Source organism: Lacerta agilis, chromosome 1 (assembly GCF_009819535.1).
Source record: "Lacerta agilis isolate rLacAgi1 chromosome 1, rLacAgi1.pri, whole genome shotgun sequence".
NCBI lineage: Eukaryota > Metazoa > Chordata > Lepidosauria > Squamata > Lacertidae > Lacerta > Lacerta agilis.
In genome coordinates, this window is record NC_046312.1 from 114,396,512 (window position 1) to 114,423,842 (window position 27,331).

The following is a 27,331-nucleotide window of genomic DNA, read 5'->3' on the forward strand; positions in this document are numbered from 1 at the left end:
GGTACGTCCAGGAAGGCCTGGAGCATCATGCTTTGTAAGTTAGCAGGATGATTAAAAAAAGAAAAAAACCAGAAAGCATTGTGAGAGTCCTGGCCATTGCTGGACACTTCTCAGCTTTGTTATCACTGCTCATAAATAGGTGGAGATGGAGACCCACACTCAATAGTTCTTGATCAGCTGCATAAATGACAAACTTGGGATGCAGTCAGAATGATCTTGTGGGTCACCAACTGGCCTTGACAGGTGAAAAGAACCCTGTGGTAGTTTTTTTATCTCCTCCCATCCCAAATTCATATATTTGGATAACACACCTGCTATGCTAAGAACTGGACAAGTTTTAGTCTGTCTCAAAGCTTTAACAGCTGTTTTCCTGTTTGGGCTGCTGGTGGTATTTCTCTCAAGGTGTACACATGACCCTGACATCTGATACAATAAAGGGCCGTATAAAAATGCGTGAGATAAAAAGTCAATTATTCCTGATACCCCTTTTTTTCAGTGAACAGCACAACGTAGCATATGAAGTCTGTCACAGAGGTGTTGTTGTTCAGTCGTTCAGTCGTGTCCGACTCTTCGTGACCCCATGGACCAGAGCACGCCAGGCACACCTATCTTTCATTGCTTCCCGCAGTTTGGCCAAACTCCTGCTAGTCGCTTCGAGAACACTGTCCAACCATCTCGTCCTCTGTCGTCCCCTTCTCCTTGTGCCCTCCATCTTTCCCAACATCAGGGTCTTTTCTAGGGAGTCTTCTCTTCTCATGAGGTGGCCAAACTACTGGAGCCTCAACTTCAGGATCTGTCCTTCCAGTGAGCACTCAGGGTTGATTTCTTTAAGGATGGATAAGTTTGATCTTTCTGCAATCCATGGGACGGCCGTCATTAAGGAAGAACAGAGATACGATTCCCCTTAATCAATGGCTTGACATGACAACACTGTCAACATATGAACAGACAGCTTATAGACTTTCTTTGGATAAATACAATGATATTTGGAATGAGTTTACACAGAATATATTAGGTTATTGACATTTATATGTGCATTGGGGTAATAAGAATGTACACATCTGTGTATTAATATATGGTAATGTAACAGTATTTCTTTCTTTCTTTTCAATCTCACCCACTTTTCTCACTCTCTTTTTATAAATGGAATTACTCTAATAAAATATTAATAAAAAGAAAAAAGTGGTACATCCAGCAATAAACCAATGGCATAGTGCCTATTGTCCTTGGGCTGCATTCTTACTTTTCATACATAAACATTTCATCCAAGAGCGTTAGCTCTGGAATTGGTGCAATGCAAATTGAGGTGAACCCTCTTTTCTTAAGATGTTCTTGTTTGTTTGCATTCCATTAACAGTAATGGTGTAAGCATCGTTTTATTTCCTCATCCTTCTCTGGAGGCAGCATGAGTCAAGGCTGAAGTGTGGAAAGCAGTGCAGAGCTCCCCATCAAGATGCACTGTTGCGTTTCATTTTGTTTTTTAATCGTAGCTCCCGTTGCTCAGTCCCAGCTCCTGCCCACCTAGCAGTTCGAAAGCACGTCAAAGTGCAAGTAGATAAATAGGTACCGCTCCGGCGGGAAGGTAAATGGCATTTCTGTGTGCTACTCTGGTTCACCAGAAGCGGCTTTGTCATGCTGGCCACATGACCCGGAAGCTGTACGCCGGCTCCCTCGGCCAGTAACGTGAGATGAGCACCGCAACCCCAGAGTCGGACACGACTGGACCTAATGGTCAGGGGCCCCTTTACCTTTATTTATTTATTTATTTATTTATTTATTTATTTATTTATTTTTGATGAAAGATCGTTTATTCCTCTTTTGTACATTGTTTAACCAAACTGTACAATATGCGTTTCGTAAACCAATAAAAAAATGTACCATAAACGTTCCATATACAAATAAAAAATAAAAATTTTGAGAACAAGAAAAAAAAAACATCGCTTAGTTTGGTTATTGTTCTTAACTGATATCCAATCCCTAACTAATATCCAATTCTATTCCTTTATAAGTTATTACAAGGGGATCTGTCATGATTTAAGTAGTATGCACCAAACATAACATATCATATCATTTAAGAAAACATATGTAAAACATCATAAAAGAAATAGGAAAAAAGAAAAGAAAAAAGAAAAGAAAGAATTACCCTCGCCTCCCACCCACCCCAAAGTTTAGAAAACCAGTACCAACACAAATTCATCCCTTTACCTTTTTATGTAAACATCAGGGTTTTTTTTGAAAGGGAATCATGGTCAGCCAATATGATCAAGAGTGCTGTTTGGAGCTGGAGAACACATCATGGTTGCTAACGGAGGTACTGTAAACATGAATGATGCTACGAAAAACAGAAGGTCAAGGCAGCAAGGTCTGGACTAGGGATTTCTAACGGAGAATTCTGACCACCTTCACTAAACTACAATTCCCACTATTCTCTGGGGAAGTCCTGGCAGTTATAGTGATATAGGTAAAGGTAAAGGACCCCGAACGGTTAAGTTCAGTCAAAGGCAACTATGCGACACTCATCTCGTTTTCAGACTGAGGAAACCGGTGTTTGTCCACAGACAGCTTTCCGGGTCATGTGGCCAGCATGACTAAACCGCTTCTGGCGCAATGGAACACCGTGACAGAAACCAGAGCGCACGGAAACGCCATTTACCTTCCCGCCGGAGCGGTACCTGTTTATCTACTTGCACTGGCGTGCTTTCGAACTGCTAGGTGGGCAGGAGCTGGGACAGAGCAAAGGGAGCTCACCCCGTCACGGGGATTCAAACCGCCGACCTTCCGATCGGCAATCCCAAGAGGCTCAGTGGTTTAGACCACAGCGTCACCTGCATATACTTGCTTCCATTGCACTACAGCTCTGACAATGGTCTCAGCAATTCCTACACGCCTCCATTTTGCTGACAAAAGTATCGATCTTCTTTCAATTATGATGGGGCACTGAGGTGGGGGGGAGCCTAACGTTTCCTCATGGTATTTTTCAAACAAGACCCCCATTAAAAGCTGCTATTTGGCCTGTAGGTGGTGAGGAGAGAGAAACATTCAGACAGCGCATGGGCAAGTGGCATTGGAAACACTGTGGGGGTTTTATTTTGGCAAAGGGAAGGGAAGAAGCTTCCTACTCTTTTAAAATCAGTTCGGTGTGAGAGGCAGCAGATTTGAGGGGCAGTTGGAGCTGCACCCAGGTACTGCTCTGAGGCGAGAGAAAGAATATGGAAGAGTAAGGTGGTGAGACAAAGGAGGAAAGCCTAATGCTGAGGACCACCAAGAACCTGAACAACAACTGAGAATTTTGAGGCTCTAAAATGAGAATTTCAAACTGATAACCTGGCAACATAGCTTCAGTTCATGGAGATTTCCCTCGAACAGAAGCTGTAAACTCTGGAAATTGTTGTGGGCTTCAAACAGATGAAGAAATTGACCCATCTGAAAGAGGTGCAGAGAAAAGAGTTTTATAATGAGCTAGAGACTTAAATAGTACCGAGAGAAGCCGAGAGGAGAACTATCTCTGGGGACAAATTAAGTGTAAAATTCTCAGCCAGCCAAGCTCCCAAAAGAAATTTATTTCTCTATGACTAATTTAATTTTTTTTCCCTGTTCTGGCTGTAGTTTTGAACTAAGGAGGTAAGCTATGTAGGTGATACGGGCGGCGGGGGGGGGGAGTTCTCTCCATGTACAAGTATAGTCTAGTCATTTGACAAGCTTTTGTGGGCAGCAGCAGCAGCAAGATTGAGTCTAAATGATGCAGTTTAGTTTTTCTGTCTGTTTCCTTATATCATCATCCACTCTGCAGGGATTTCCATATAAATATTTTGTCAAAATTACAGCACCCAAAGCTCAAAAATCAGAACTAGAACGTAAGATTGCTTAGCCTCATCATGCTATTTTCCCAGTCATGCTATTTTCCAAGTGTACATTTCCCCCCGCTGTTGCCTATCACAGCTATAACGTTCCTGGCTTAGTTCAGACATCATACCAAACCATGGTTAAGGAAACCATAGTCTCTGATCTGCCAGCAAACTAGAATTAGAAAACCACACACAGAGAGAGATTTGCAATTCAAGCTTCATGATATCTATAGCCCTGTCCGGGGTGTCTCATTCCCCCCCCCAACTATGTTTGCAGGAGGAGAGCATGGGCACATGTTTGCCCCTTCTACATGAGAGATTCTACTCACAGATGCTCCCCACACAATTTAGAACTTTGTGTGTGGAGGGTGATAAAGTTGAGCACTGGGAATACACTTAAGGGGGCCTACAAATGTGTTGCCTGCATACTGACTGGGACAGGTGCACAATTCTCCCTCCATAGAAGGGTTATGTGCACATTATCCACGAGGCCTGGTGAATGTGCACAATAGCTGGTCATTCCCACCACCCTTCCGAGTCATACCCTTCCCCACCCTATCACTGTATATAAGGCTCTGGTGACTTCTGTTTCAGTGTATCTGAAGAGGTGTGCATGCACATGAAAGCTCATACCAAGAACAAACTTAGTTGGTCTCTAAGGTGCTACTGGAAGGATTTTTTATTTTTTTTGTACAGTACACACAGATTAATCCTTTGTCGTAGCAAGATTTATTTATTTTTAAAAAGCCAAGGAGAGTAAAATGGGAACAGTAGCTGAGAGATTAGAAATTTCAGTCCCTCAAATAACCTCAGTTGCGTATGACCTTGAGAATTAGCATGACTGGGTGAACTGCAAATTCCAGAAATATGAGTGTAGGTTTTCACCAGTACTTACTGTGCTATTCTCAGAAAAGCAGTCAATGTTCCTAATAGTCACATGTTAAAAAAACAACACAAAGTATCGATCAAATCTAACAAATATTATAAAAATAAAAATAAAGCAAGCATTTCTGACATAAATGCAAACATTTTAAGAGACAACCTTCCTACAAAGGAATATTCCCTTAAATGTATTTTGCCACGATCTTTTCTCAGTCACGAAAAATCAATTATCGAAAAGCTAGAACTAATACAGAATATACCATTTATATGTTTGTGCTTTGCAAAATGTGTTTAAGAACAAAGTAAGGAGATGCCATATTTTAAAATGATGAATCTGCCATTCTATCTATCTATCTATCTATCTATCTATCTATCTATCTATCTATGCACTGCTCCACTGGATTAAGAAATTAAGGTCCCCTTTAAGGCAGGCTTGATCTTTGTATGCAGCAGAAGGTTGTAGAATCCTAAAGAAGCAGAATAGGTCAGACTATTTCACTGCAAGTGGGGGGTTCATATGGTAAAACCCACCACTAAGCCAAATTCCATCCAAGTAGAAAGCTTGCCAAAGCAAGAAGTAGGCTGAGCAATAAATTTTCTCTTCAATAAGCTAAGGTTCTTTTTTAACACACACACACATTTCTCCACCCAGAGTCTGAAGCGGTACAATCCACCACCACAATCTGCTGCATGTGCAGACTATGAAGAATCGATTTAGCTATCAAAAGACTGAAGAGTCATGTGTTTAAACAGTTTATACTTTTAAAAAAAATTCAAGCTGCTAAAAATCCTTTCTTCAATCTTGGCCTTTGCTTACACACACCAATTTCCCCAGCACATATACCGTTAGACTTAAAATAACCAGGTTTAGCTTGTATAGACCCCTGAGAGTCCTGAATTAGAATTTCTTTCCTGGAGTTCTTTCCCTAAGCTTTATGTTTTAATTAAAAACTCAGCATGGGGCCCGCCTCACAGAGCTCCGCATGATTAGTCAAAAACCTAAATATCCCTATCAGATTAAACCAAACAGCTAAAAGAGAAGCCTATGGGATTTACTAGTTTACTCGCGGAGTTCCCTTGCCTTCTCCCTGACCCGCTTGCAGAGTTTTGGCTCTAAAGACTGGGCCACTGAGTGTGGTGTATTTTTGTTCTTATTGCTTACATTTCCTGATAGGGAAAGATTGCAGCTCAGTAGGAAAAGGTCCCAGATTTAATCCCTGCCATCTTTGGGAAGGGAAAGAATTCTGCCCAAAACCCTGGAGAAACTGCTGCCAGTCAATGTAGACAGTCAATGAATTGGAACAATGGCCTGACTCAGTAGCTACAGTGGTACCTCGGGTTACATACGCTTCAGGCAGGGGCGTAGCGAGCCGCTTGGCTGCCGGGGGTGGCAAGGCATCGCTCCGTGCGCATGACATCATGACACATGCGCATGGAGTGACGCCTCTGCCTGGGCCGGCGAGGAGGGGCGTCACGCTTGTGTCACCCCTCCTCGCTGGCCCGCCCCTCTCCATGTCCCAGAAGTCAAAAATTGAAGAATCCAAGAAATCTGACCAGGCGGGAGATCAATTTTAAAGTCTTCAAACAGTTTTATTAATATAGAAGCAAATTCCACTCGAAATAAATTCCAGGACAAGGCCCTGTTTCGCTAATTCTTCCTCAGCTGGAAAAACTGACTTCTGGGTATTACCAAGAACTCCAATTTCTATAGCAACCTCTCCATGTCCCTGCAGCCAGCGGCAAAAGACGCTTCTTTCGCTGCTGGCTGCCGGGGCATGGAGAGGAGAGGGGCAGGCCAGCAAGGAGGGGTACATGGAGCCGGTACATGGGCGGGCCAGCAAGGAGCCGGTACATGGAGAGGGGTGGGCCAGTGAGGAGGGCTGACACTCCTCCTTGCTGGCTCGCCCCTCTCCTCTCCATACCCCTGCTAGCTGGAGGCACCGATCGCCGGGGGGCCCACCCCGAGTGTCACCCCCCAGGGTGCTACACGGGACGGCCCCCCCGCCCCTTGCTACGCCTCTGGCTTCAGGTTACATACCTCCGCTAACCCAGAAATAACGCTTCAAGTTAAGAACTTTGCTTCGGGATAAGAACAGAAATTGTGCTCTGGCGGCGCAGCAGCAGCGGGAGGTCCCATTTCAGGTTTCAGGTTAAGAACGGACCTCCGGAACAAATTAAGTACATAACCAGAGGTACCACTGTATAATGCAAATTCCTATTTGTCTTCCTTTTGTCATGTAGGAGCTGTCTAGTCTCATGATGTTAACATTTGTTAAGAGGCTGGAAAAGGGGCCTCCCTACTGTGATCAAACAAAGCATGTCCTCCGACCACACTTTATTTTTTGGTGCAATAATATAATAATTATTATTTATTATTATTATTTATACCCCGCCCACCTGGCTGGGTTTCCCCAGCCACTCTGGGAGGCTCCCAACACCATATTACAATAGTCTATTAAATATTAAAAGATTCCCTAAACTCCTAAATACTCCTTAAAGCCCTAATCTAGCCATTCCCCTTAGTAATTTATGAGGTAAAAAAAGGTAAAGGATCCCTGGATGGTTACATCCAGTCAAAGGTGACTATGGGGTTGAAGAAGCTGTTGCCCTGCAGATGTTATTGGACTCCGGATCCCAACAGCCCAAAGCAGCACGACCAATGGTCCAGGGATATTGTAGTTAGGGTTGCCATATTTCAAAAGGTGAAAGTTGTTGAGTTGTAGTGCAACAACATCTAGAAGGCCTCGGGTTTCCAATTCCTGGTGTATAAGGGGGAATGTGTTGCTCATTGCTCATGAAATTGTGAATAATATCTAACAGGCTCCTATTCCTTCTGTGGAACCGCATTCTGCAGAACAAACTGCCCTAAATATACATTTCCTCTAAGTATTGCAGTTGGGAATGGTCACAAAATGCAGTATCCACCAGAAGCACAACATTAAGAGTAGATCAATAAACCTTGTGTGCAACATTGTGCACTGAGATTGCATAAAAACTGATTACATCTAGAGGTAACTTCCCAAAAATAAAACATTAGAAATACTTAAAAAGTATTCAGGGTTACACTACTCTGACATGTGGAATATCGCAGACTCTTCACAGCAGCAAGGTTAAACGTCCTGGAAACAGCGGTCTTGTTGGGAAGATATAAGGGAGTCCCATATGCTCTGAGAGTCTGTCCCTGTGCCTCGGGAAAGGTTGAATCAACCGAACACATTCTCCTGACCTGCCCATTTTATGTTGCCCTTAGACAGAAACTGATAGCTCCACTCTTAGGCCACCTTAGCCTGGTAGATGGAGAATGTCAGGTTTCGTTTTTGCTGAATAATTTTACTGGCACCACAACTTTTGAGGTGGCCAAATTTCTTTTTTTGGCCCTTAAACAGCGTAAGGTCAAAATCGAGGGTATCGATATGGGTTTTTATGTATAATTTACTTTTAGTGTATGTTCTAGTGTAAACCCCTCTGAGTTGTCTCAGGTTTTAAAATTTGTATGGATGATTGTGTTCTGACTGACGGTCGAATAAATTGTTATTGATTGACTACTCTGACGACGCCCTTTAAAAAATTGCCAGCAATAAGTTGTAGACAGTGTGCCAGCTTCTAACTCCATAGGAATGCAGATCCAACCAGCAGAGGATTACCTGCTAAAACTACAAACCTCTGAACGAAAAGCATGGAAAACAGAAGACACAACATAAATAATAAAATGGCAGCCCAAGACCCCACATACATCATCTCACTATAGAAATGATGGATTAGCTAAAGATCTGTCTCAGGATAATTGAATCCATGCTTATCAGAAAATGTTTCTTGTTGAAGTTATGAAAATCACAGCAACTTCAGAATCATTTTTCATACATACTCAAATCTATAGAACCCACAGAACCAGGGTTTTTGCATTTTTTTAGAGGCTGCCCCAGGACAGGGGGGGAAAGTGCATTCAAGTGCCGGGGGTGGCAATGGTACTATCAAACTGCCTCTATTTTTATTTAAAAAACAAAAAACAAAAGAACCACCAAACTTTTGTCTGTCTTCAGCCTTACAGTCAGTCACCAAAGACACCAGCCCGTTTTGTACAGTAATTCTCCATATCAATCAACGCTGTGCCCCTCGGATGTCTGAATAGTTCAGCTGTGTTACAAACCCTGTGCACATATAAATTCAATCTGCATGCAGAGTAGACACAGGCTGAATCTAGACATGTATTTTAAAAAACGCTGTGAAAATCCTTAAAAAAAAAAACTTTTAAAATATATATGGAATTTTCTGTTAGTTCACCATTGCCATCTTGTGTCACATTTGCACAATGCACTTAAAACATTGTATTTGCAACTTTATAGCGGATTCCTCTGCTCACGCCTTTGGACCAAGATGAGGTTGTGCGGGTGAGGGCACTTTCCCCTGCTACCAATTCAAACACAGCCCAAAACATTTTGCTGCCTGAGGCATAGGGCAAGATGCCTCCCACCCCACCACCAGTTCCATGTACAGGAGCCAAGCAGGAAGGCGGTTAAATCCTGAAAAGGACACAGCATCATCCAGCTAAGGGCAGCAGGCTAGCTTAAAGGATGCAGGGTCGGCTGCGTGGCACAAAGAGCTGTGTCTCATCGTTGTTTGCTCTCCCCCCCATGCCCCATGGCTGCAGCCTAAGGTGGTTGCCTTGCTGTACTGAAGAGTAGGGCCGGCCTGCAGTCCGATTCTATGTGAAATGGTAATGGAAAGGGTGTGTCTCTGTTTGCTTAAATCCAGTGTTTTTGGGTGTATTTCTCGATACAAGAGCGACTGCTTTACTCCTTTTTCTTGTGTAAAGGTAAAGGGACCCCTGACCATTAAGTCCAGTTGCGGACGACTCTGGGGTTGCGGCGCTCACCTCACTTTACGGGCTGAGGGAGCCAGCATACAGCTTCCAGGTCATGTGGCCAGCATGACTAAGTCGCTTCTGGCGAACCAGAGCAGCGTATGGCAACGCCGTTTACCTTCCCGCCGGAGCGGTACTTATTTATCTGCTTGCACTTTGACGTGCTTTCAAACTGCTAGGTTGGCAGGAGCAGGGACGGAGCAACGGGAGCTCACCCCGTCGCGGGGATTCGAACCGCCGACCTTCTGATAGGCAAGCCCTAGGCTTTGTGGTTTAACCCACAGCGCCACCCGCGTCCCTTTTTCTTCTTGTGGCAATCCTATTACAACATGGGAGCAACAGCAGCAGGTGAGCTGCTTAACTTTTGCTGAATGCAATCAGTTTTGTTGTGCTACAACATCATAATCTCCAACCACCCGCCTTGCATTTGGGGGGGGAGCCATATTGGTGGAAAAGACCCTGATGTTGGGAAAGATTGAGGGCACAATGAGAAGGGGATGACAGAGGACGAGATGGTTGGACAGTGTTCTTGAAGCTACTAACATGAGTTTGACCAAACTGCAGGAGGCAGTGGAAGACAGGAGTGCCTGGCGTGCTCTGGTCCATGGAGTCACAAAGAGTCGGACACAATTAAACAACTAAACAACAACAACAACAAATAGATGAATCAGAGCAGTCTACACAGAGCGTGTCAGTTAAGTGTCTACAGAGCAGCTGCCTGCTTCTTGGCTGTGTTTTTAGTGCTTCTGATGGTCTCTAAACACTTTACTACTTGAAATCACATGATCATCCCATAAAACCAAATATTCCTCACTTTATTAACTCTCTGGGTTTTATATCGGTACAGGGCTTGCCTAGGGAGAAATCACTAAATCCTAGCAAAGATCTCTGGAGTTGATTACTGTGTAATAAACTGACAAAACAGCATCCCATAAATCAACCCAGTAATTTTGAGTGGCTAGCCTTAGCACCAAAAGGTCCTCTTGAATTTTTACTGCAATATTTCAGGTCTTATATCAAGTTTAATCTCCTTCGCAAATGAACTGTAAAACACTCGCTGACATGCAACGCTTGAAAGGAAGAAAGAAGAAGAAGGGGAAAGTATAGGTTATACTTTACTGACACAGCACACCTACTGCTCCTCAAAACCACAGCTACTGTTGTAAAGTAGCTACTTCTAGTAGTATTTAAATTGTAATTAGCACACACTATGTCCTAGTGTTAATGATCAAACAAAGGGGACCGGTTCCTGTCAACAGTACATTTGAGTCATTCATTTCAAATATCCACTGGAACAGGAATTGCGTCATTGAACACACACAAACATCCCCTAGTACATTTCAAAACCAGCTGAAATGCCTAGTACTGTTTAGACAAATATCCAAAAAACATGATTTAAATTAGGCTTTATTTCATGTAGTTCTAGCCCATTCCTCGTTGACACCAATCTCATGGCATGGTACAATACTATAAAATTCCAAATTTAAATACATACAAATAAAAATGAAAAGATCATTTCATCATCAGCACCACGGCAACACCATAGCCATTAGACACCACCATAATATATCAGAATTTTTTGAAATGTGGAATAGACTTCATCCTTCCAGTCACAAAGCTTATTAAACTGTACTGTCTAATCTGCTTCCTGAGCTGCAAACAGAATTCTCATTAGTGTATATTTAAAAATGTAGGTATAATGCTGGCATTCTCTTTAAAAGCTATGTACATAAGGATATAAACTTCAGACGAGAAGTATATTTGAGTCAAGGCCTTTAATCGTATTCTGGTTTTAAAGAAATCTTCCTGATCCTTTCAAAAAGCGTTCAAATCTGATGTTATGTAACCGTTCCAGCACCGTGCAATTTGTAAAAACAAAAACAAAAAAACAACCCACACATTTCTACTATGGGTTGTTGTTGCTTTTAGGCTGGCTCAGGAAATTTAATTTTCAGATTTACAGCTCAGCAAGAGACACACACGTAACAATCAAAAGAAAATGAGATATGGCAGCACTTATCAAATCACTCAGTTCACTGCTACTATACCTAGCCAAAAGGAAGAGCCGGACAACCGCCCAAGTCCTGTCGTGATCTCTTTCCAAATAACCAAGGAAGAAAACTTGCTCTATCACTCCCTGGAAAACACTCTGGTAACACCTTGTACACAGACTCTTATCCGCGGATTCCAATTGTGCCAAACTATTATTTTTGTATTCCACACAAGAGGAAAAAGTGTTAGCTATTTTTTTCTGCCGTCACCTCGGGGAAGTTCCAAGGCATGCATGGCGAGAGGGACACTACGGAAAGTAAGAACTAAAAATAAGTAAATCTCTTAGTGGATTCACTCCCTTCCTGTCTGAGTTTATGTGACTGAACTGAAGGAAAATGCATAGGCACACAGTGAGCAGAGCTACTGCAACATCCTGCAATGTGTACAAATAAACTCATTTTCTGTCATCCTTTCTTCCCAAAAACAAGTGGTCAAAAGCTCCTCTTTTATGTATATTGTGGTTGAGAGCTTTTAGACTGGTTGCTAGACTGCTTGTAATTCCTGGTTATTTTTTGTTTTAGTACTTCATGGAGTTTTATATTTGTTTCATGGCTTTTATACTGATTATACATTTTATAGTCTATCATGAACCTCTGGACTGGAGGATGGAATCTAAATCTAAATAATAATAATAATAATAATACTGTGTTCAGATTTGTATTCCTTTGAAGCCAATTTCAAAGCCTGCAGAGAGTGGCCTGTCGTTCTAAACTTGGTGCAATTTAAAAATTAAAAGCCTAAGGATGCATGAGCTCACCAGTTTTAGAGCTTCCTGGTTTGCAGATAAGGGATCGGGCATCTTAACCCTTAAAACCAAATGTTTCACTTTTTAACAAGCTGCTTCAACAGCTGCCTTTGTAAAACTAGATGTCTCTGAGGAAGAACATGATCCATGGCTGAGCAGATGTTCATAGGCTGGGTGTTATTCAAACAGAAGTGGACAATGCGGGAGGAGACAGCTATTTTTGCTAATAATTGCTGCCAATATTGGTTGTTTTGATATAATGTTGAAAATTAATAGCAGGGAAACTATATATAAAAGATAGAAACTATGGTTTGTTATTTCAAATGTAATGGCAAACTAAGGTTGGCCAAAAAGGGCAACTGCCCTATGCAAAGACTCCGGAGGGGAAGGCGGGGACAGATGAAGACACCATCAGGTCTGCTCCTGTCATATATTATTAGTGATTTGAGCCACTCTCGGTACTCCTTTCAAAAGCCAAATACAAATAACGAATTAAATAAATAAGCCAGAAGTGACCAAGAGCATGGAAGCTCAAAGTTTATTCCAGTTCTCATGGTTCTGAACTGAACCACTATCCTCTACAACTGGTTAAGCTCCTCAAGCAGACATTAAGGGTTGTATTCAACACAGCAAAAAGGTGAATGGTCTGCCAGTTCTCCTTGTGCAATGGAACATTCACCCGCCTTCTCAACCTCCTCCCAACGCCCTCTAAATTTGTTCTGGGGGTTCTTCAAGCTTTTGGAGCAGTTTTGGAGAAGGTGCAGAATACATGCAGGAGTGGGGAAGAATAATCCCATTGACCTAGTGCACATATTTACTGTAGTTGAATACCACCTGCAATATTTGCAGTCTCTACCCAGAGCATGACAATACTGCATTTATAAAGGTGAAAGTATAATTTGAGCTAAATAAAATGCAAAAAAAAAACCAAAACGGTAGTGTGTGTTTGTTCTGATGCTGTCACATAGTCATATTGCATGGTGACCTTTGAGGAACAAGATGCAAGAATCCAGGTGCTGTCCAAACATGCCTGGAGCCAAAAGGCCAACTCTCTTTCCACAAACTGACATCAAATGTTGGCCAGGGAATTAGTGTCAAACTCTGATTTCTTGCAGCTAGGGCTAAGATGCTATCGGGTACATGGCCTCATGCGCATTAAGTAACCTTTCCCAAAACTGAGCAACAATGGCTTGATAATATAGTTTTGGTTCTGTATCATACAGCTTGACAGTAGACTGTTATCACTTCTATGCAATCCCATGTAAAGCAAGAGTCCTTTCTCAATGATATAAGGCCTACAGGCTATGCAGCTCTTAGTGAGACACAAATATGCCTTTCCCAGTACTTTTTAGGTCACATTTTAAAACCTTGAAAGTGTTTTTTTTTTTCCTGAAATGCCTGCCAGATTAGTATGTCAACACATGGATGATGCTTATCGAGCATGAAGACGTGACTAATTAAAAGCAGCAAGAGCTTCAACGGTTTCTCACCCATGTACTCTCAATTTCATTAATTTCATCTTACTGCCAATTCTAAACTTCAACAAAGGCCTGGCATCAGGATTCTCCCACAACGTGAGAAACAGTTAGCAGCATCCATACTTCTGGGCCAGCGCAACAGAGGAAAAGCAAAGTTTGCCAAATAAAAAGTCATGTTGCAGATAAAAGGCCATTTTAACACTACCGGTGGTTAATACAAAGCCATTTTCATTTCAGCAAAGTAAGTATGGAAAGCCAGCTAATTAAAATGAAAAACTATGTCATGGAATGTTCGTAGGAAACGCCCGTTAGCAAACTAGGGTGAGTGGGTGAGGAGATAAAATAGCTACACCTCTGCAAAATTTCTTAAAACCACATAATTTCATCTTATTTGGTTACCTAACGTTACATATGCTTCCACTGCTCTCTATTAATGCCATTTTTGCATTTTAAATCTTGCTTATTGTAAAAAGCAACAAACAAATTCAATATCCTCCTCCTCGTTATCATAAACTAAAGGAAAACTAGAATCAGTGGATTTAAAATAAATATTTGATTCATGGATGGCAGCAAGAATATGGTCCAGTTTGCACGCAACACTAAAAGCTAACCCATGGTTAAGCAAGGATAAGCAAGCATACAGGTACCCAGAGCAAAAGCCATGGCTGCTTCACTCCTCTCCTGGTCCTGCTACCCCCATGCTACCCAGAGCTAAGCCATTGTTCAGTTTATTGTTAGATCGGAAACCCAGGCCCATGGTGTGTTTCTCTCCCAATAAACCACAAGCTGTAATCAAGGTTTATTCTTGGCTTACGGCTCAAGGCTTGTCGGAGGGGGGAGGGGAGCAAAACCGCAAGCCATGGTTTGGATGTAATGCTAAGCCAAACGACAGCTTAGCTCTGGGTAGCAAGTCAGGACCAAGGGACGAGCAGAGAGGCTGTGATTTCTGCCCTGGCTGTTCACTCTTGCAAAGCCATGTTTTGGCTTAGTGGTGAGTGCAATTGAGGCGCTGATAAAACTACAAAAATTCAGTAATTTCCTATGGACTCAAGAGAAATGGGAGATTGCTTTAATGACTGAACCGATTTATTTTATGTGATGTTACAAAAGTACACAAACAGACAACTATGTGAAGAAATGACCATTGGTTGTTTTTTTTAAGAAAGGGCAACCATATACATATTTTTTCCACATTATGAACTAGTATGTTATGACTTGTTAAGTTTCATAATATTGGCACAAATATGTCACTCTCTTCTTCTTTTAGCAATTACTTGTATGTATGTTATATATTCTTGTTTTATGTAACAAACACATACTTTCAGAGCCGGCCTAACAACAAATTTGACTGTACAGTGGTACCTTGATTTACGAACTTAATCCGTTCCAGAAGTCTGTTTTTAAACCAAAGCGTTCTTAAACCAAGGCGTGCTTTCCCATAGCAGCGGGGGACTCAATTTACAAATGGAACACACTCAACAGGAAGCAAAACATGTTCTTATTCCAAGTCAAAGTTCACAAAGCAAAACATCTACTTCCGGGTTTGCAGCATTCTTAATCCAAATTGTTCATAAACTACCGGTAAGCTGTTCTTAAACCAAGGTACCACTATATCAGTAAAGGTTCCCTATGCATTCTACATACATCTAATAACACAGCTAGGCTCCTTCTCCCCTATGTTATAATTCGAGTAGTCTTTTGAGCTTACCTCCCAAAGTGCCTTGAAATCCTTCTGCTCAATCCGCAGCAGCTCGCTGTTCTCCCTTGTAACAATAGTGGCATGGCGAGGGGTGTTATCCAAAATTGACTCTCCGAAAGCGGTTCCTATTCCCAGTGTGCATATTGTCACAGCATCCTGTGAAGTTCAAGGGACATGAACTTATAAGCCTTTAGGTTCTGGAGGGTATAACGCCACAGTCCTGTTAAAAGATTTGCAGCAGCCTTTGCTTGTAAACAAATACTCTAAGTCAGGCACAGGCAAACTCAGCCTCCAGATGTTTTGACACTACAACTCCCATCATCCCTAGCTAACAGGACCAGTGGTCAGGGATGATGGGAACTGTAGTCTCAAAACATCTGGAGGGCCGAGTTTGCCTATGCCTAAGTCATGCACAGCACAGCAGGATTTTAGCATAACCGTGCCTTAATTTGCTCAGCATCAGAATGAACCTGTATTTTGTCTGCCCAATGCAGATTTTTGCCTATGAGAGAATAGCTTTCTATCACCACTTCCCTGTGCTCAAATTAGAAGGGAGGGTCTCATCCTGCTACCTTTTGTGGCATCCACCAAAAGTGGCCGGGGGGGGGTAAAAATCAATGATTTAAAAAATATATAAAAAATCAGATTTTTTAAATTTAAACTGGATTATTTTAAATTTAAATTGGATTTTTAAAATAAAATGCTTTTGGAGAAAAAAATCTTTCTAGTTTTCTGTTTAAGTTACATTGTAGTCCAAAGGCTATTCATCAGGAAATAAGGATTTGTTTTAAGTTTTTCATGTGTGCTAAAACTCAGTCGTTTTTTTTAAAAAAAAACAAAAAAACCCAACATTTAACCACATCCGTCAACAAACATGGATACATATGCTATAATGTTATTGTTTTAGTTTAATAAATTGTTTAAATTGTTATTAAGGAAATGATTGTTTTTCTCCTTCCAATAAAGTACAGCAGAAAAGTTGTCCAAATATAAATAGTTAGGTTATTAAACCTCACAATAATTTCATAATTATCTGTGTATGAATTTCTAATAGTATAACCAAATCAGTAGTTTTTGATATAACTGTAAAAACTACTCTGAAAATTTATTATTCCAAAAATGAAACCCTTATCTGGTTGTAAATATTAAGATTATACCAGCAAAGAGTCTTTCTGTAAAAAAATAAAATGATCTAAGTCAAGTGTTACTGACTAGCGATTTAAATTGCGATTTAAATCTATTTGATTTACCATATTTTCTGGCGTATAAGATGACTGGGCGTATAAGACGACCGCCAACTTTTCCAGTTAAAATATAGAGTTTGAGATATACTCGACCGCAGATTCTCCACCCGGCATATAAGACGACCCCCCACTTTTGAGAAGATTTTCCTGGATTAAAAAGTAGTCTTATACGCCAGAATATACAGTAAATCAAATCCACCCTGATAGTGGCCCTTAGAAAGCTGAACACAATATTGCTAGCTCCTAGGAAGCTAACAGGAACACAATATGGATAAACCTAGGCGGAAATCTCAAGAAGTGAAACTTAGGGATTTCACCCCACCTTTTCCTATCATAATTTAAGTTCTGCTATGTCAGCCCTCAAATACTTTTGGATTAGGCAGGAAGTGGATGTTTCAGATCAGAGCGAACACCTTATATGCATGTCCAAACCCTAGCTAGGTTTGCCGGCCACCCTTGTTGCTGTGCCATGAACAGCACCTGCCATATAGAAATTAAGAATGAAAAGCACCTGGAAAACCCTTCCCTGCTTAAATTCCAATATACCATAATGATGTTACAAGCTATAGGAGCAGAGCTAAGAGAAGGGGCAGCTGCTGGCAACCCTAAACCAGCACCTATATATAGCTTTTAACAATAGTCTTGATCTTTGTAGCCAAGTACATAACACGGGTGGCGCTGTGGGTTAAACCACAGAGCCTAGGGCTTGTCGATCAGAAGGTCAGTGGTTCAAATCCCAGCAACGGGGTGAGCTCCCATTGCTCGATCCCTGCTCCTGCCAACCTAGCAGTTCAATAGCATGAAGTGCAAGTAGATAAATAGGTACTGCTCCAGCGGGAAGGTAAACGGTGTGTCCGTGCGCTGCCCTGGTTCGCCAGAAGTGGCTAAGCCACACTGGCCACATGACTGGGAGGCTGTATGCCGGCTCCCTCAGCCAGTAAAGCGAAATGAGCGCCGCAACCCCAGAGTCGTCCACGACTGGACCTAATGGTCAGGAGTCCGTTTACCTTTACCTTTATATAACCTACAGGTATCTGAAGAAGTGTGCATGCACACGAAAGCTCATAGCAAGAACAAACTCAGTTGGTCTCTAAGGTGCTACTGGAAAGAATTTTCTATTTTGTTATAACCTACAGTTATAAAGCAACATACTCAGATAAGGTTTATTAAAAGAAATAATCTTTAGTGTCTATCCCTTACAGTATTTATCATAAGGCTGACAACCAATTCTCTGCTTTTGTCTGAAGAGGGGAATTCACAGTTCAGAAACAAAGATAAATTAGATGTACAGGTTTCACTCAGGGTAGCCGAATTCAACTTATCGTCCGTTTCAACTGAGGTGGGGATGTTCCTGCCCTTGACAACATCTAAGCTTTTTTTTTATTCTGCCTTCCTTCTTCCTGGAAAAAAAAGATGTAATAATCTCAAATTCTCTCTTCTCTAAGAAAACATCTTTAAAAAAAAAAGCAACAGTAAACAACACAAGAAAGTATGTAATTTCTTGTTATTTTACTATCAATGAACCTGGTGACATAAAGCAAAGGTTCCATTTAGATAGTAATAGGATGGAGAAGTGGAGTGGGGTGAAACTGGGTTCATATATCAAAGAAAAAGAATCTGAGGTTTTAGGAAAGAAGGGGCTTAAAACAAAATCCGCTTCGGTCAGGAAGCAAGCCCATTTGATACCCTAGACTTCAGAGTCCTAATTTCTTTCTGTTCCTTGTTTATACATCTACCATCCTTGGGAAAATAGGGCACCTGGGGCCTATTAGGCTGGTTAACATGGCTCCCAAAGAACCCCCGCTGTTCCCAGGGATTGGCTTTGAGAATGTTATCAGATGCCTTGCTCTACGCTTCCCCCTCCCCATCCGCCTGCAATCCCAGAAGCTGCAGGGGATCCCCACTCCTGGGTGCCACTGGATGGCTGGGTCAACCACAGAACCGTCTAAAAAGAAGACAAGCGCTTTATAAAAACACACACACACATACTGAAAGGTGCGTTTGTTTCGCAACCCACAGATTTGCTATTCCGGGAAAGCGTGAAAGTTGACATCACGAATCTCAAACCTGCATTACATAGCACAGCTGAATGCCTCAAATCCTAGAGACACCTTTTGGTTTAAAAAGGTTAACGTTGTGGTTTCAAGAGGAGACCAGATAGCCTTTAGCTCAAATAAATAAATAAAAACCATATCACCCAGTTTTGTAATGTTCCTTTTGAAACATCTTGCAAAATTATTCATAGCAGCAGGCAAGTGTAGTTATTTGTGCTTATAAAGTCGGGTATTTTTCTGTTTGTTTCGTTGTCGGTGATCTTGCATGAGCTATCAGGATCTGGCAAGCACCTTGGATATGATCCTTACTGCAAACTCTAATATAAATGTTGCAGGCTAACTTGTACAGTTTGTAGAATGTCATACAGTCGTACCTTGGTTGTCAAACACCTTGGTACTCGTACGTTTCGGCTCCCGAACGATCCAAACCCGGAATTGATTGTTCCGGTTTGCGGACCTTCTTTGGAACCCGAACGTCCAATGGGGCTTCCACAGCTTCCGATTGGCTGCAGGAGCTCCCTGCAGCCAATCAGAAGCCACATTTTGGTTTCCGAATGTTTATTTTGGAAGCCAAACGTCTGATACGGCTTCCGCTATTGCTTCCGGCGTGCCTGCGCAATCGGAAGCCAATCGGAAGCCGCGCCTTTGTTTCTGAACGTTTCAGAAATCGAACAGACTTCCGGAACGCATTCTATTCGAAAACCAAGGTACAACCGTATTAGGTTTGTGCCTCAGAGGATGATCGCAATGCTTTCATTGCATGTCATTTCAAATAGCATGGGATGCAAGATTAAACCCCATGGAACCTCACAGTGAAGGGTCCCCAGCAACACGTTCTGGAGTCAACTGTCCAAACAGGATTGGAAGCACTGCAAAGCAATACTGTCCAGCCCCAACTTGGAGAGCCAATCCAAGCTATGGTTAGAAGCCGCTTGAAACCTGCTGGGAAAGCGATGCAGAAATATTTAAAACTAGGAAGTGAGGGAGCTCTGTATATGTGCAATTTAAGAAATTGGGAGAGATTACACCCACCCACCCAATAAGTGTGTCTTGTATGTGATGGTAAGCTTCTTACTTTCTAATTTTTGGGTTGTGTCCAGCTAAATTCTACTCAATGGAAACAACCCTACGTATTTTATTTATACCCTTTCTTACAGCAACCTACAAAAACTTCTTATGGGAAATGTTTTTTTAAAAGCTGCGGTCCTAGAAGTACTTTCCTGGGAGTAAATCCAGCTGAACTCAGTGAGGCTTACTTCTGAGTAGGCTTGTGCTGTTAAAGGCTTTTTTTTTTTTTTACTATACCACCAGGCAAATTTATTTCACACAGTGTATTCAACAAACTGCACCATAATCTTGAATGTCCAGCCTGTCCTAACTCATTTATTGTCTTCTCTGGGCCACAAAGGTTAGAAATTGTTTGAAGTGCAAATGGGAGGTGGAGAAAAACTTCAAAAGCTGATATTCTATATCTTAGGGGGGAAATACTTGAATTTTAGACCCCTTTGATCCCAATAAGCTATTGTCTGTTAACCAGCACATAAAGCCTATACAGTATCTTTACACACAGAAAAGGTCTTTAAAAGCGCAACAATCATTCTTTTTTTTCTTTTGGGGGGAGTGGAGTGGGCAAGCAGAACAATTTGCCTCTTAGAAACCCTTTCAGGTTTCTCTCCATCCTGAAAAATTGCTTAAGCATTTATCCTTTACTTCAGGGCTGGGGAGCCTGTGGCCCTCCTTATGTAACTCCCATCAACTCCAACCAGCATGAACAATTATCAAGAGTAATGTGAGCGGCAGTCTGGTAACATCTGGAGGGCCCACAGGTTCCTCCTCTCTGCTTTGTCTGACACTTCTAAAATGCCTATAACAAGATGCTGGGTGATTGACAGGTAGAATCGCAGGCATCCTACCTGCTGTCTATATGTTTCTGCTGCCTCTTCACCCCCTGCCAGTTCCGAAACTTACAGTGGTACCTCGGTTTAAGAACAGTCCGGTTTAAGAACAATTTCGTTTACAAGCTCTGCAAAACCAGAAATAGTGTCTCGGTTCGAGAACTCTACCTCGGTCTCAGAACGGAATCCGAACGGTGGAAGGGCATCGGCGAAGGGAGGCCTCATTAGGGAAAGCGCGCATCAGTTTAAAAACGGTTTTGGTTTAAGAACGGACTTCCAGAATGGATTAAGTTCGTAAACCGAGGTACCGCTGTATTTTGCTTCTTCTGCCAAGTGCAACAGACGAGCTAGAAGTGGGGGAAATGAAGTACAGGTGACAACCATTTCGGGTGGGGGGTTCCATGTCCTGCCCCCATGTGCAGGTTGGCACCCCGCCACCCCGTTCTGCCCTCTTCCGGGTCCCAAAGGACACACGCATCAATTGGACATGCCTAAAATGGTCCACCGCCTCTATCCCACGCTGAACATAGCCAGAATGTCAACCATCTCCTTGCTTATGCCAACAGTGGCAAAATCAGATGGGCGGTTGTGGCTTCCTGTTTCCTCTGCTGCTTCTGTAACAATGAGTGGGGGGCTGGCACACATGCAAGCGACTAAAATGTGTTGGGGAGGGGGGTTAAAGGGCTGTCCTTGTTTTTGTTTTTATTGTGCATTTTGTGTTTTTATATTGAGATATTAGTGTCGTGAACCGCCCTGAGACCTGCGGGTATAGGGTGGTATAAAAATTTAATAATAATAATAATAATAATATAAGTGAGTAATAAGAAGAAGAAGAAGAAGAAGAAGAAGAAGAAGAAGAAGAAGAAGAAGAAGAAGTGACTGCCACCCCTATGGCCAAACCAGTACCCATGAACTGCCCACTTAGACAGCCATATTATGCCCACAGAGATTTAGGTAGGCTATATTTTATTGCCTCATAAACTTTGTAGGTTTGGTCCCATAAACAAGCATGACTTCCCATAGAAATAACGATGCTATAACTGCATGGACACTTATGTCGGCCTATTTTCATGCGATTAAAAAAAAGAAAAGAAAAAAATCTTAATGCATTCTCGTACTGCCCTCTTGTGGCATGCCATCATTCTACAGATATTCATACAATCCAGTATTACACTTGCTAGTGAAATTCTGAGTTTATTATTTCCCTAAACCCACTGCTAAAATTGGGAAAGGAGTACGACAAGGCTGTATATTGTCTCCCTGCTTATTTAACTTATATGCAGAATTCATCATGCGAAAGACTGGACTGGATGAATCCCAAGCCAGAATTAAGATTGCCGGAAGAAATATCAACAACCTCAGATATGCTGATGACACAACCTGGATGGCAGAAAGTGAGGAGGAATTAAAGAACCTTTTAATGAGGGTGAAAGAGGAGAGCGCAAAATATGGTCTGAAGCTCAACATCAAAAAAACTAAGATCATGGCTACGGGTCCCATCACCTCCTGGCAAATAGAAGGGGAAGAAATGGAGGCAGTGAGAGATTTTACTTTCTTGGGCTCCATGATCACTGCAGATGGTGACAGCAGTCACGAAATTAAAAGACGCCTGCTTCTCGGGAGGAAAGCAATGACAAACCTAGACAGCATCTTAAAAAGCAGAGACATTACCTTGCCGACAAAGGTCCGTATAGTTAAAGCTATGGTTTTCCCAGTAGTAATGTATGGAAGTGAGAGCTGGACCATAAAGAAGACTGATCGCCGAAGAATTGATGCTTTTGAAATATGGTGCTGGAGGAGACTCTTGAGAGTCCCATGGACTGCAAAAAGATCAAACTTATCCATCCTTAAAGAAATCAGCCCTGAGTGCTCACTGGAAGGGCAGATCCTGAAGCTGAGGCTCCAATACTTTGGCCACCTCATGAGAAGAGAAGACTCCCTGGAAAAGACCCTGATGTTGGGAAAGATGGAGGGCACAAGGAGAAGGGGACGACAGAGGATGAGATGCTTGGACAGTGTTCTTGAAGCGACTGGCATGAGTTTGGCCAAACTGCGGGAGGCAGTGGAGGATAGGGGTGCCTGGCGTGCTCTGGTCCGTGGGGTCACGAAGAGTTGGACACGAAAGTAAATGCCTCAGTTTTCAAATGCTCCTCAGAAGTTGAACAGGAATTGCGGCTTCTGTTTTGAGATTTTCCATACTGAGGCTTCCATTTTCAGTTTTCAGACGTTTCGGAACTCAAATGGACTTCCAGAATGGATTACGCTCAAAAACTAAAGTACCACTGTATATTTCATGTCTAAACTGGAGGCGGAGGTGATTTTCTAGTACACTTATATCCAGGTTGGGTTTTTTTTTAATTTTTAAGCAGGAACTGAGTTCCCTTACTTTAAATTAATTGTTTTGTCAAGGGCAGGTGGGCTGGAACGGAAATACACCCAACACCCGAGCCAAAACTCCACCTACAGTATATCTGTAATCAATAAGTCCAGTTACAGGTAGGTAGCCGTGTTGGTCTGCCATAGTCAAAACAAAATTTAAAAAATTCCTTCCAGTAGCACCTTAGGGACCAACTACCGGTAAGTTTGTTCTTGGTATGAGCTTTCGTGTGCATGCACACTTCTTCAGATACAGTGAAACAGAAGTCACCTGACCCTTAGATATAGTGAGAGAGTGAGGAGGGGTATTACTCAGAAGGGTGGTGGGAATGGGTGATTGGCTGATGGGTGTGGAAAACCTGTTGACGACTGTTAACGACTGTAATTGGTCTTAAAGGAAAAAGCAAGGGGTGAGATGGCTAAAGATAGCTTTGTCATGTATAATGAGATAAGAATCCAATGTCTTTGTTCAGACCAGGTCTCTCCATGGTTTTAAGTTTGGTAATGAGTTGCAATTCAGCAACTTCTCTTTCCAGTCTATTTCTGAAATTCCTTTGTATTAAAACAGCTACTTTGAGATCTTGTATAGAATGTCCTGGTTTCTCTGTCTTGTGATTCCTGATATGAGATTTATGTCCATTTATCCTCTGGCATAGGGTTTGGTCTGTTTGTCTAATACAGAGAACTGAAGGGCACTGTTGGCATTTGATTGCATACACAATGTTAGAAGATGAGCAATTAAATAGTCCTGAGATGGTATGTTTGATGTTGTTGGGGCCAGTTTTTTCCAGCTTAAAATTGTCTATTCCGACTGGCAGAGGCGCTCCAGGCCTTTAGGCAGGCCCTGCCACCTCAGTGAAGAATGGAAATCCCTGAAGAGTCAACCCTCTGGTTTTTAGTAGAGGACTGGAACGCCTTCCTTTTTTGTCTTTCAATACATGTCTGTGGTAAGCAAGTTTGACACATGATTTTCTTGGGGGGGGGGGGAAGGCAAGGCTCTCAGTTCCTTGTTAGGGTCCAACTCTGGACTGCAACCTGCGCATTTCAGAGTCAGATGGTCCCTGGTTGCTAGAGTCTGGGCTCAGAGTAAGGAGCTACTTTTGAATCGGTGTCCAAGTCACAGCTGGTTGTTAGGATCGTGACACAGACTCCCTCGCCCACGGTAGTAACAAAAAGAAATTGAGAAGCACTCACAAAATATTTCACATCTGAAAGCAATTCGCACTGCTATCGCAGACGTTTGATACTTGACACCGGTGTCAATTTTGCCACAAACCTGTGTGTGTGTGTGTGTGTGTGTGTGTGTGTGTGTGGCGAGGGGTGGGGGAAAGAGCACAATATTGACAAAACCCCTCAACAGTTTTATCCAGTTGTAGGGTAGCATTTTCTTCAGACAACTGAAGCCATGTCAGAGATGTAATTTTACCTGATGGTTGCTTGTATCAGAAACTTTAACATCCAAAGATCCCGTCAGCACGGCATACCAATTTGTTCCAATATCACCTTGGCGAAATACTGTAAGAGAAAGAGAAAGAGAAAGAGAAAGAGAAAGAGAAAGGAAAAGAAAAGGAAAAGGAAAAGGAAAGGAAAAGGAAAGGAAAAGAAAAGGAAAAGAAAAGGAAAAGAAAAGAAAAGGACTCTGGTTAAAAGATATATTCAACCACCAGTACTATTCGACTGTGCTGGGACTGCATCTGTTTCCGAACCACCGATTCTTAACTTGTATGGTGACTAACCATAGCTGTTGACACACCATATAGTAACTACATGGTTGGTGCTGACTAATGTGTGAAAACTGCTTTCTAACATGGGGGATACAGTATCTACCTGTATATTAATATTACTTCTCTTTCCTTAAAAAACAAACAAAGCATGGGTTCTATAGTACTGTGGGTGGGGAGAGGGAACCCCTAAAAGAATGTTTAGCACCCACATCAAACTACAACTCTCAGGATTACTTAAAAGTTTGACAGTTAAACTGGTTTAAAAAAATATTATATATTTTTTTAAAAAATGTAGTCCCTACCTTATTGCTTTCTACCGATATCCCATCATAACCAACAAAACCGGGTGCGGTGGGGTGGGGTGTGCAGGTTAAACCATCAGTGCACAAAGTTTGCACAATGAATCATTTCACCCATTTTGATGTTCAGATCCGAAGTTATACTATATTTTGGGAAAGTTTGTCTTTTTACTGCCCTTGTTTTCCCATACCTACTGCTACTTTGGTACCTCCCCTCAACCCCCCCCCCCACCTCTCTTAGTCTTCTTTCTCAAACATGGCTTAGACGCAGGGGTCAGCAAACTTTTTCAGCAGGGGGCTGGTCCACTGTCCCTCAGACCTTGTGGGGGGGCCAGACTATATTTTGCGAGTGGGGGGCCGGAAAGAACAAATTCCTATGCCCCATAAATAACCCAGAGATGCATTTTAAATAAAAGGGCACATTCTACTCATGTAAAAATACAGTGATTCCCAGACCATCTGCGGGCCAGATTTAGAGGGCGATTGGGCTGGATCCGGCCCCCAGGCCTTAGTTTGCCTACCCATTTCGGCAAGGGTAGAGTGCATCATAAAGCCTACTCTCTAGTGATGAAGGCAGAGAAGAAATCTCTGGGTCTTTACATTCTTGTCTGTGTAGTTACTGGACTTTTGCATTTCGCCCCCACCCCTTCTTTGGAAAGGTTAGAGAATCTTTGGTAACTTGCCAAACTTTTCTTTTCTTCTTTCAGATAGGTGCATTCGCAACTGCTCTGACCTTGACTCCACCACTGATGTTGAGTTAATAGCAGAGCCATTCCCTTCATGTTAATTTTGTTTGTTGGTTTGTTTTGGATGAGCATCAGCTTCTGACACCCAATAAAGTGGGCAGGGTACATGGTTCAGTTCATGCCTGCAACGTGTCTGTTCAACCCATGATTCATCTTGTCTAGACCTGAAGATCCAGGAGAAATGCCTGGCCTATTTGCATCATACAATCAATATTTCCTTGGGACAGAGCACTGTTCTGCTTACTCCGCAACAAATGGGGGTGGATACAGCTAAAAAGAGACAGTAGTCTCTCTTTTTTTTAAGAGGCTAATCTTTTGTTTTTATTCATTCATTCATTCATTCATTCATTTAATTTCTATACTGCTCTTCATCCAAGAATCACAGGGCAATTTAAAATATTAAAATACAAAAATACATAAGACAGTAACAAATGAAAGAACAGCCCCCCCCCACACACGCACAGTTTAAAATGTCATAAACTGTTTAATTAGCCGAAGGCCTTCGGGAAGAGGAATGGGTTTGCCTGGCGCCTAAAGATATGTAATAAAGAGGCCAGGCAAGTCTTCCAGGGGAGACCATTCCACAAATGGGGAACCACCACAGAAAAGGCCCGTTCTCATGTTCCAGCCCTCTGGACCTCTCACAGAAACACATGAAGAAGTTACATACCTGCTCCTTCAGAGGGAGTATAACTCCATCAAGAGCAGGCACACTCCCATCTATCCGGTCTAGGGAACCACCCACTAGCAGTGCCTCAGTCTTATCTGGATTGAGCTTCAGTTTGTTAGCTTTTATCCAGTCCATTACTGAGGCAAGGCAACAGTGCAGTACACACCTGCCACACCTGCAGATGTACAGGAGAAGCAGAGCTGTGTGCCGTCAGCATATTGCTGACAATGTACGCCAAAACTCTGTTGTGGCCAAGGTGGATGGTGGCTGTGGAACTTCTGGGGTTCTTGCATGATGCAAGTTCAATTTGGAGCTGTTTAATTTGGCATCCAGCCAGAAATGGCTTTGCTAGTCCCAGCTACCTCACTATGGCTTATTTTCGGGGTATGGCTTATTTTTGGGGAATGGCTTATATTTCGCAAATGCATAGAAATCCTGCTATGGCTTATTTTATGGCTATGTCTTATTTTAGGAGAAACAGGGTAATTACCTTTACCAGGAGAGATATAGACTGGGGGAGTAGGATCTTGCTGGTTCCTCTAGCTCAGTGTTTTTCAACCTTTTTTGGGCAAAGGCACACTTGTTTCATGAAAAAAATCACGAGGCACACCACCATTAGAAAATGTTAAAAAAAATTAACTCTGTGCCTATATTGACTATATATAAAGTAATTTTTCAATTTTTCCCACGGCACACCAGGCAACATCTCGCGGCACACTAGTGTGCCGCGGAACAGTGGTTGAAAAACACTGCTCTAGCTC

The 27,331-nt window shown here is 42.3% G+C and overlaps 1 protein-coding gene across 2 annotated transcripts in view; it reads right to left on the reverse strand.

Annotated features, from left to right (window-relative positions):
• Positions 1-27,331, reverse strand: part of RAPGEF4 (Rap guanine nucleotide exchange factor 4) — a 150,735-nt gene that overhangs the window by 108,911 nt on the left and 14,493 nt on the right. For both annotated transcript variants that reach the window (XM_033168022.1, XM_033168011.1), the window contains exons 3-4: positions 24,558-24,646; positions 15,572-15,718 (exon numbers count right to left, since the gene is read on the reverse strand). In XM_033168022.1, the coding sequence (XP_033023913.1) occupies positions 15,572-15,718; positions 24,558-24,646 (236 nt within the window). The remainder of the gene's footprint in view (positions 1-15,571; positions 15,719-24,557; positions 24,647-27,331) is intronic.